Source organism: Monodelphis domestica, chromosome 2, assembly GCF_027887165.1.
Source record: "Monodelphis domestica isolate mMonDom1 chromosome 2, mMonDom1.pri, whole genome shotgun sequence".
Classification (NCBI taxonomy): domain Eukaryota; kingdom Metazoa; phylum Chordata; class Mammalia; order Didelphimorphia; family Didelphidae; genus Monodelphis; species Monodelphis domestica.
This window is the reverse complement of record NC_077228.1, coordinates 34,434,086-34,444,114: the sequence shown is the minus strand read 5'-3', so window position 1 is coordinate 34,444,114 and position 10,029 is coordinate 34,434,086. Positions and strand designations below refer to the sequence as shown.

General features: G+C 52.3%; 1 protein-coding gene across 1 annotated transcript in view; it reads left to right on the top strand.

Moving 5' to 3' along the window:
- The window catches only part of MPL (MPL proto-oncogene, thrombopoietin receptor), a 12,717-nt gene extending 3,034 nt beyond the window's left edge, over positions 1–9,683 (top strand). Inside the window, exons 3-9 of the mRNA XM_056814601.1 lie at positions 14–164; positions 386–564; positions 3,167–3,623; positions 3,913–4,091; positions 4,230–4,362; positions 9,157–9,332; positions 9,439–9,683. Of these exons, the coding sequence (XP_056670579.1) occupies positions 14–164; positions 386–564; positions 3,167–3,623; positions 3,913–4,091; positions 4,230–4,362; positions 9,157–9,332; positions 9,439–9,683 (1,520 nt within the window). The remainder of the gene's footprint in view (positions 1–13; positions 165–385; positions 565–3,166; positions 3,624–3,912; positions 4,092–4,229; positions 4,363–9,156; positions 9,333–9,438) is intronic.
- The last annotated feature ends 346 nt before the right edge of the window (positions 9,684–10,029 follow it).

Here is a 10,029-nt window from a genome sequence, read left to right as displayed (position 1 = left end):
CGCCCCACCCCAGATGCCCAGCTTCTGGCCGAGGAGCCCGAGCCCCTGCGCTGCTTCTCCAGAGAGTTCGAGGACCTCACGTGCTTCTGGGACGAGGCCGAGGACAAAGAGCCGGGAGGCGGCCAAGATGGAGAGCCCTACCAGCTCCTCTTTGCCTACCCGGGGTGCGGGCTTGGGGCTAGGGGTGGGGAGGGGGCTGGGGGGCGGCTCCCTTCGCACCCCCCCCACTAAAACGGCGGGGGGGGGGGGAGCAGGGGGAGGAGCCAGAGCTATGGGCCAGGCTGGAGGCAGGGCGGCTGGGAAGGAGAGGGGAGGGCCAGGACGGCAGCATCCTCTCCCCTGGCAGTCTCCACGCTGGGCCCTGAGACCCGTGCCCGGCCCGCAGGGAGGAGCCCCAGGTGTGCCCCCTGAGTGCCCAGAGACTGCCCGGGGGAGGCCTGCGCCACGCCTGCCAAGTCCAGCCTGCGGATGGCCTGCGCCTCTTTGCCAAGTTGGCCCTGTGGCTGTGGGACCCTGCCAGAGCCCAAAACCGGACCCAGCGCGTGCTCAGCGTGGAAAACGTGGGTGAGGCCTGGCAGCCCTGCGGCCCCCTCCTTCCCCACAATCCTCCTCCTCACTCAGGATCACAAAGGAAAAGCGGGAGGGCAGCCAAAAGGAACCCCCATTCCAGCCCACTCTACGTCCCTGCGGAGGCCGCTTTCCACTTGGAGGCTGATCTGGCTTTGGGGGTTTCCCTCCACGCTCACCCCCACCTCATCTCTTTGTATCTTTCCCCTCCCCCCCCTCCGCTGCTCCCTGTTAATCCAGCAGAACAAGTTTCTTCCCTTCTCTTCCCTGGGCACACATCAGGGTTCCTCCAGCCCCCTGCCAACCTCCATCTTCAAACAGGCCACTCAGAAGTAACCATGATGCCGCGGGGCCTGACCCAGGCAGAGTGCATCCCGAGGGCGCCTCCCCCAGCAGTCCAGCAGGCTGAGTGTAGCCTCAGCTCTAGCTTCTAGACTTGTCCGGTGCTCGGGGAACCGATGTCTGCCCCGAGCACTGGCGGCTCCAGTGGAATCCCATCTTGTTCCGTCCAACCCCAAGTAATACGACTAGCATGCGTAGATGGCTCCAAGGTCTGCTAAGTGATCCTGGGGTGTCCTTACGACCACCCTAGGAGGTAGGTGTTGTTATCATCCCATTTTACAGACGGGAAAACTGGGCTAGCCAGAAGTGAAGTGACTTGCCGAGGGCCCTTGAGGTGAAGACGGAAGACAACCAACAAGTGTCTTTGATGGGATTTGAACTCAGGTTTTCCAGACTCCATCCACTGCCTCACCTACTTGCCTCTTTTAGCTTGTTCAAGACTTGAATCGTTAATAATCATAATCTGACATCTAGATAACAATTTTAGATTTGCAAACGGTCATCCCATGGGATTCCACAAAAACTCTATCAAGAAGGTACTGCTGGGCAGCTAGGTGGATCAGTGGATAGAGTGTCAGGACTAGAAATGAGAGGTCCTGGGTTCAAATTTGACTTAGACACTTCCCAATAGAGCAGACAAACCAATGCAATAAAAATGAAACTCGATACCTCGAATTATTTTCTTGTCCTTAGCTTTCCTTGCCAGTTTAGTTTTATTTTGAGCTTTTACTTTTCTGATGGGTCCTTATGGGGCCATCTCCATCTATTTTATTTATTCTCTGTTACTTGACTTTGCCTCCAGCCATTTTCTGTATCTTTTCAAAATCCAAGTTGGTTGCTGCACTCCCTGTGCAACCACACTGGTCTCTTTAAATGCCTTCTACTTTGCTTCCTCATTAGAATTGCTTCCTTCTGAATGTCATTCTTTAGAGTTTCCAACTGCTCTTGGGTTGACTTCCTTAGTAGAATTTCAGTCCCTGGGATGCTGCCTAGCCTTTCCCTGAACCATTTCAAATCTGTTCTCTCAAAATCTCCGGTGCCCGTCAGATTATTCCCAGATGCCCTCAACATCTCTGTCACACACTGTCAAGGGGCAATAATGACTTTCCTCTTTGCTTCCTGGGTTGCGACTGTGGTGGAGTGCAGGATTTTTGAACAGGTAGATTAGCCATGGCACATGGTTTTTATTTTGTTTCCTTTTTATTCCTTTATTTCTTATTATCATTAATAAATCTCTTAAAATATTAAAAAAAATAATGACTTTCCTTCAAGCTTCTCCTTACCTCTACCACAGCACCAAGTTCCTCTCCACTGATGGAACACATCCAGGATTTCCCCCATGTTGTGCTTTCATCTTTTGCAAGATGAAATTATCCTCAATTATTAGCAGATCTTGAAATATCTCATCATATCATTATCGTATTATGCTTCTGTTCCAGTCTCGAGATCTCTGTTCTAGACCTCTCAGCTCTTCCCTTCTTCTGTAGTTCAGTGAACATGTCCATTTCAGCCTCTACTTGTCTTCCTGCCTGCTTTCCTCCTCTAGTTCCTGGATTTCCTCCTGGGAGGTTTTGTGCTTTCTGCTCAATCTTATCCTGCCCTTTCTGCCCTTTCCCCCTTTCTCCGTCCCATGTCTTTAGAATAAGGTTCTTGTTAGGGGTTTCCTCCTACCAACTTTCATTGATTGCACCTTTTTAGGTATAGACAGCTAAGGCCATGTAGCCTTCTACCAGCTTTCTTCCTGGATGTTGACTTGTGAATATGAGTGTCTTACGTGTTTTTCTCCCTTCTGCATTGTAGTTATTCACTATAGTATCTGGCTTATTGGAGACAATTTTTCTCCCTTCCCCTGCCTTCCCTATCTTTCTTTTTCTTTCCCCTGAAATTCTTACTTTTTGTCTTAGAAATAACTTTAAGACAGAAGGGCAAGGGCTAGGCAAACAGGATTAAGTGACTTAATCCTGAGTCACACAGCTAAACTGTGTCTGAGGTCAGACTTGAACCCAAGCCCTCCCAACTCCAGGCCTGGCACGCTATCCACTGAACCACCCAGCCGCCCCTCCCTTCCTCTTCAATTAAAGCTCTTTAGATCTACAAGACTCTAAACTACTTCTCAGTGCTGTGTATCCTCCCTCTTTAGCCTTGTGCTCAGGGACCTGTCCTTCCTCAGTCCCTGGGGGAGGCGCTCCAGGGGGCCTGGGGAGAGCATCCGAAGGGGCTGGAGGGAAGCGCTGAGGTGATGAGCTCTTTCCTCTAGGCCTGCCTGCCCCACCCAAGAGCATCACTGCCGTGACTTCTGGTCAGACTGGAGAGCTGCAAGTCACGTGGGAGGTGCAGCCCCTCGAAATTAGTGACTTCATGCAGCATGAACTCCAGTATGGCCCTGTGGATCCCAGCAGCTCTACTCAGCCCACGGTCACGGCTCTGCTCCAAGCGCCCACGTGCTGCCCGTTCATGAGGTGGCCCCGGCAGGCCACTCCGGCTCAGGCTCTACAGCAGCACCCCACCATCGAGGCACCCGCCATCAGGGGACCCGCAGGGCCACAGTGGGATGGTCCGCCGCCGCTTAAAGCCACCAGAGAAGTACCCAGATTCCTCCGGCCCCCTCTTCTCTCACCCCAGACCCAGAGCATTCCCTCTGGCGGCCCCCTAGCGCCCCATCCTCTCCCCTCTCCCCAGATGGCATGTCCAGAGCTTGGAGCCTGGGTCCAAGAGTGAGGGGCCATAGTCATATGGATGAATCTTGGGTTCATCACTGAATCAGCCCCCCTGAGCCCCCAACTTACCAAGCCTGAAGGCCCCCAGGAGGCTGGTCTTGTGACAAGAGCCACCCACATAGCCTCCTCCTATAAGGTAGTGAGTTCCCCATCATTCTAGATGTCAAAGCAAAAGTTAAATGCCCCCTCCCTGCTAGGAATATGGTGAGTGGGGCAGATTGCACGGAGGGGGAGAAGGGAGTTGGACTGGAGGAGACCTCAAGCCCCATCTATCTTGGAGTCTCTGATTCAATGATGGCCCTCTTCAGCCCTCAGATCTAATTGGTGGAAGCTGTATCATCTCCGGGTTTCAACCTGGGACCTCCTATTGGCTCCAGCTCCGGAGGAAGCCTGATGGGATCTCCCTCAAGGGTTTCTGGGGACCTTGGTCATCTCCTGTGACTGTGACCCTGCCACAGGATGCAAGTGAGCCTCCTGGGGGGAAGGTGGAAGGTTGATTGTGCAGAGGAACAGGAATGGGGAGAAAAGCAGAATCACTCACACACACTCACACACTCATGAGGTTTGGCTGGGGCCCAGCACAGTCTCTCTCTCCTGGCCCAGGGGAGATTGGGCTGCACTGCTTCACTCAGGACCTGGAGCAAGTCACATGCCAGTGGCAAGGACCAGCCCATCCCACCACCTCCCATGGCTACTTCTACCACTGGAGGACCACTGGCAGCTGCCCTGGAGACAGGTGAGCAGGCAGGGGGGGGCCAGCAGGGCTGGAAGCCTGGGATCACAGAGGCTCCAGATTAAATGAAGGAGAGAGAGAGGGGAGGGGAGAGGAGGGGAGAGGAGAGGAGGGGAGGGGAGAGGAGGGGAGGGGATGGGAGGGGAGGAGAGGGGAGGGGAGGGGAGGGGAGGGGAGGGGAGAGGAGGGGAGAGGAGGGGAGGGGAGGGGAGAAAAGAGGTGAGCTCCCCAGGAGCTCATGGGCTAGTCTGGAAGAGAATCCGTGTTCCTATAGACTCAGGATAATAGGAAGTAGAGGAGAAGGCCCTGGGAGGAGGAGAAAGACCAGAAAAGGGCTCAGTGCTGAGCTGGGACTTGAAGAAAGACTTGAAGAAAATTCCCTGAAACAGAGATGAGGGAGAAGGGCATTGTAGGCATGGGGAACTGAGGGCTGAGGCAGAGACACATTGGAAGAAGCCCCAAGCAGGCAGGTGGAGCTGGATCATGGAGTTCATGGAGGGAAGCCTGGAGAGGTAGGAAGGAGGCAGATGATAGCTTTGAATGCCAACCCCGGAACTTGAGCCTTCCCCTAGAGGTGATAGGGGGCTTATAGGGTTAGACCCACACTTTGGAAAATCACTTTGGCATCAGAGGAGGGTAGCTTCAAGATGGAGAATGCACTGTGATGAAAGGTGATGAGAGTCTGACTAGCAAGGTGAATGCTATGTGAGTAGAGAGAAGGGAACAGGGAGATACTGTCAGGCTAGAAACAAGATTTGGCCACTGTTTGCATATGTGGGATGGGGGAAAGTAAAAAGACAAGAATAATGATAATAACAGGGGCATCTAGGTGGGTACAGTGGATAGAGCACTGGACTTGGAATCAAGAAGACTCATCTTCATGAGTTCAAATCTGGCCACAGGCACTTATTAGCTGTGTGACCCTGGGCAAGTCACTTCCCCTTGTTTGTCTCAGTTCCTCATCTTCAAAATGAACTGGAGAAGGAAATGACAGAACAGGTCAGAATCTTTACCAAGAAAACCCTAAATGGGGTCATAAAGAGTCAGATACAACTGAAAAAATGACTAACAATAAGAACAACAATATTAATGATGGTTCATATTTATATGGTTCTTTAAGATTTCTGAAGAGCTTTACAAATATTATCTTCTCTGATCCTAACAACAATCCTGGAGGAGGGAAGGTGTTATTATTAACCTCATTTTAAAGATGAGGAAACTGAGGCAGACAGAGGTGGTGATTTGCTAAGATCACAGAGCAGAGGCAGGTTTTGAATTCAGGGCCAGTGTTCTATCATGATTTCTAATCTAGGTAACATGGACAATGATGGTCCCTTTAAAAAGAAACCTAAAGGAAAGGGAAGAGTTTGGGGAAACCAGAAGGAATTCCATCTTGGACATATTGGGTTTGGGATTTCTTTGAGACCTCCAATCTGAAATTTCCAGTAGGTGGTAAATGACCTGAGAAGAGAGCACGGAAGGGAGACTAGGAAAGAATCTACAGGCTTCTGATTAGTGATGATAATGGCTTCCAAGGGAATTAAACCAAGAAATGAAAAATAGCTTGTGAAATGCTCACTGCATGCAAAGTGCTGTCAGTACAAATAGAAAAGGAGGCAGCCCTTGTTCTTGCTGTGGTCATGGGTGGTGACAGTTCATAGAGGAGGTCTCAGCTCCAAGTCAGCTGAGGGAAATGAGTCCTTAGAATACAGCAGAAGGGCAGATGGCTATGAATCTCCTTTATGGTAATTTCCTTTAATAAATCCTTCTCTGTTTCTGGTGTTGAACCATTTGGAAGTGCCAATGCCTTTTGGGGGAAGAGCATTCATTTTTAGGGCTTTTGTCCCTATGGTTTCTGGGAAGGTGGGTGCTGAAGCTCCTACAGAAGCAGTTGTCAGGTCTTGTCTCTCCAGAGGTTTCTTCCTTGGGAGGATGGCTGTGGAGACAAGGCTGGAAGAGGCAAGGAGAGCAGAGTACTGCTAGTTCTGGTCTCGTGGTGTCTTGTTCTGGCTGTCTCTTCTGAAAGGAAGTGGTATTGGTTTGACCCACCCGACATGTGCCAACCCATCTCTCCCTCAGGATTCCTTGCTGCATTTGGTCTTCAGTTGGTGGTAGTAGGGATGGAGGGCCACTTCTCTACTAAGGCCTCTTTCCCAGATGATGGCTGAGAAATTGACCTGGAAGCAGAGCTGGTGGTTTGGGAGATACTCCTCGTTCTGGGATTTGGGATTTAATGAGAAAGAGACAGAAACCCTGAAAATTCTTTGTAAGAAATGGACATTTGGACCTGAGTAGATCTCTTTGACTTCTTTATTCTTGGTGAAGTTAAGCATTTATTTTTTTTTTAACTCTTACCTTCTGTCTTAGAATCAATCCTGTATATTGGTTCCAAGGCAGAAGAGCAGTAAGTGGACTTACCCAAGTCAAATAGCTAGGAAGTGCCTGAGGCCAGATTTGAACCCAGGACCTCCTATCTCAAGGCCTGGTACTCTATGCACTGAGCCACCTAACCCCTTCCAACTAGCATTTATGAAGTGTGTCAGGCACTGTGCTTAAGCACTGGGGAATACAAAGAAAGACAAGAGCCTTCCTGGAGCTCACAGTCTAAGGTGGGAGACAACATGCAAACAACGTCTATAGGTGACAAGGAGATAGAGACAGGATAAACTGGGGAAGGCACTAAGATTAAGGAGGGCTGGAGAAAGCTTCTTTCAGGAGGGATTTTAGTGGAGGCCTGCAGGAAGTCAGGAGGCAGAGATGAGGGAGGAGAGAATACCAGGCCTGAGGCAGGGGTAACAGCCAGTGTCTTGATGGAGCACATTGCTTAATCCAGCATCCCTGGATTGCAGAGTGTGTGGATAGAGGCAGGAGAGATGGAGAAAATAAGCAAAAGAAGATTGGAAAAGTAGGATGTGGCCAGGCCTTGAGGGTCCTTAAAAAGCCAAACAGAGGACTTTGAGCCTGGAGGCAACAGGAAATGGCTGGAATTGATGTGGGGGCCTCACTCAGACGGCCTTAGAAGGATTATTGTGAGGGCTGTGTAAAGAAACTGAGGTCAGGAGACTTGTGGCAGGAAGACCAATGGGCAGGCTACTGGCCTCGGCCAGGCATAAAGGCCTACACCAGGGTGGTGGCAGAGTCAGAGGAGAGCAGAACCAGCAGAACTTGACAACAAATTGGTTATGGGTGGGGAGGTAGTAAATGAGAGAAGTGGACAAAGACACCGAGGCTGTGAGCCTGCCTCTCCCCTTTACCTGAGTGGCAGTGAATCCTGTCCGTGGGGCTGCTCTAGAACTCCTCCCCTTAGGAGCTAGTCTTCCAGGACTGGGGGGCTGGGGGGGGTAGCTATCCCCAGGGACTGGGTTATTCCCATCCACTTCAAGCCACCCTGGACAAGCAGGCCCCGTCCTGACCAGGCCAGCCCTTCTCTGAACTGCTGGAGAGCAGGAGCCAGGTCCCGGACATCCCGCAGAACAACTCAGGGCCCCAGCCTGCATTTCTTACCCCTATTTCATAGCTGAGAGATTCCACTAGAAGCCCCTTCAAGCCTTGCCCTGCTGAACTTTGCTCAGCAGATGGCAGCACACTGGTCCACAGTGGAATCTCCAGAGCAGGTGATGGGCAGTCAGGGGAGCTGTCCCTGACCAGGCCGCCCCCTCCAGAAGCAGGCCTTGGCCCTGCCTCACCTTGCTGGGCTCTTCTGGAGGGGGCAGGGTCTTGACCTGCTGGGCTCTTTGGCCCTCCCAAACCAGGATGTCAAGCAGTCAATCAACAGGCAGTCAGTCATCAGGCACCATCCCACCAGCCGGGCACTGAGCTAAGTGGGGAGCATACATAGAAAGGCAAAAGCAGTTCACATTCTGAGGGGGGAGGCAGCATGCACACAGCCGTGGACATACTGAGAGGCACAGGCTAGACAGAAGGCCACCTGAGAGGGGTGCCGAGTGCTAAAGGAAGCCAGGACGTGGAGATGAAGGTGTAGACCATTCCAGGAGTCGGCCAAAGCCAATACAACAGCACAGAGGTGGGGAATGCAGTGTCATTTCCAAGGAAGAGCAAAGAGGCCAGACAGAGCCATTGGATCCCTGAGTGCATGAAAGAGAGAGAAGTGAAAGAGGAGCTAAACAGGGTTTCTGTGATCCTGGAGGGGACAGGGAGCCACTCAGTGGGAGTAGGAGAGGGAGGGATGGGGTCAGACTTACATTTTAGGAAGCAGAGAGACCAGTTAGGAGGCTTGCAATCACACAGGCGAGGAGAGGAGGGTCTGCACAGGGCAGCACAACCCTACAATAGATTGGCTGTGTGGGCCGAGTGCCAGGGACAGGATCAGTTAGGAATGGCCCTGAACAAGGGCAGTGAGGTGGCTCAGCAGATTGAGAGCCAGGTCCAGAGGTCCAGGGTTAAAATCTGACCACAGATACCTCTCAGCTGGATGGCCCTGGGCAAGTCACTTAACCCCTATTGCCTAGCCCTCATCACTCTTCTGTCTTGGAACTAATATACAGTATTGATTCTACGACAGAAAGTAGGGATTTTTTTTTTTTAAATAAAGGGTTCTGAAGGGCAGGTAGGTGTCTCAGTTGATAGAGCCAGGCCTGGAGATGGAAGGTCCTGGGCTCAAATGTGACATCCTTTCCTTGCTGTGTGACCCTGGGCAAGTCACTTAACTCTATTTGCCTAGTCCTTGCCCTTCTAACTTAGAGTTGTTATAAGTCAGTAAGTAAGGGTTTTTAAATGGCCCAGAAGTCCAGTAAACCTATCATGGACCATGGTGGGGGAGAGGGGGTTTCTCCGCAGGGGTCCGGCATGGGAGAAATGTGAGAAAATGGACTCCAGGGAAGAGGAAACCCCAGTCACCCAATGTCACTTCGAGTCCCAAAATGACAGCGCCATTCACATCCTGGTGGAAATAACCACTGAGCAGGGGACCATCCATCAGTTCCTTGGCACTCCCTTCTGGATGCATCAGATTGGTGAGACTCTCCCGGCTCCCGACACCATCTCCTTCTGACCCCAAATCTTTGCACACCCCCGGAACGGCCCTGAGCGCTGCCCCCCACCTCTCTCCTGCCTCTACAGTTCTCACTGAAGCCCCACAGCTGCAGTGGACAGCCGGACAGGGTGGACAGCTCAAGCTGAGCTGGAGGCCGCCTTTGCCCTGGCTTCCCGGGAAGACCCACTATCAGCTCCGATACTCCGGGCAGAAGCACAGGCACTGGAAGGTGAGGGCTTGCACTGCCATCAGGTGTGCTGGGCAAGCCGGGAAGGGATTGCATGGGAGTGTGAGCAGCTCGTGGCGGCCTCGGGCTGTGGAGGATACGTAAGCGAGGGGGTGGCAGCCTCCCTCGGGGTGTCCCGGCGTGGTTTTGTCTGGATGGCATCGTCAGTATGAGGGACTGCGCCAAAGTGTCGGAGTGTATTCCCGGCCAGCTTCTGCGTGGGAGGTCTGTTTAAGAACATCCGAGCCGCCAGGCAGGGGAGTGTCAAGGGGTGCGTGGTAATGCGGGGCAAGAAGGCTGAATCAGGAAGAGGGGAAAACAGGGAGGTGCGTGGATGACGGCACTTGCAAGTGAGTGTGAAGGAGAGGGTCTGTAGGATAGGGCAAAGGTGTGTCAAACTCCTCCCCCCATCCACGGATGGCTGTACACACGGACCAATCAGAAGCCGCTG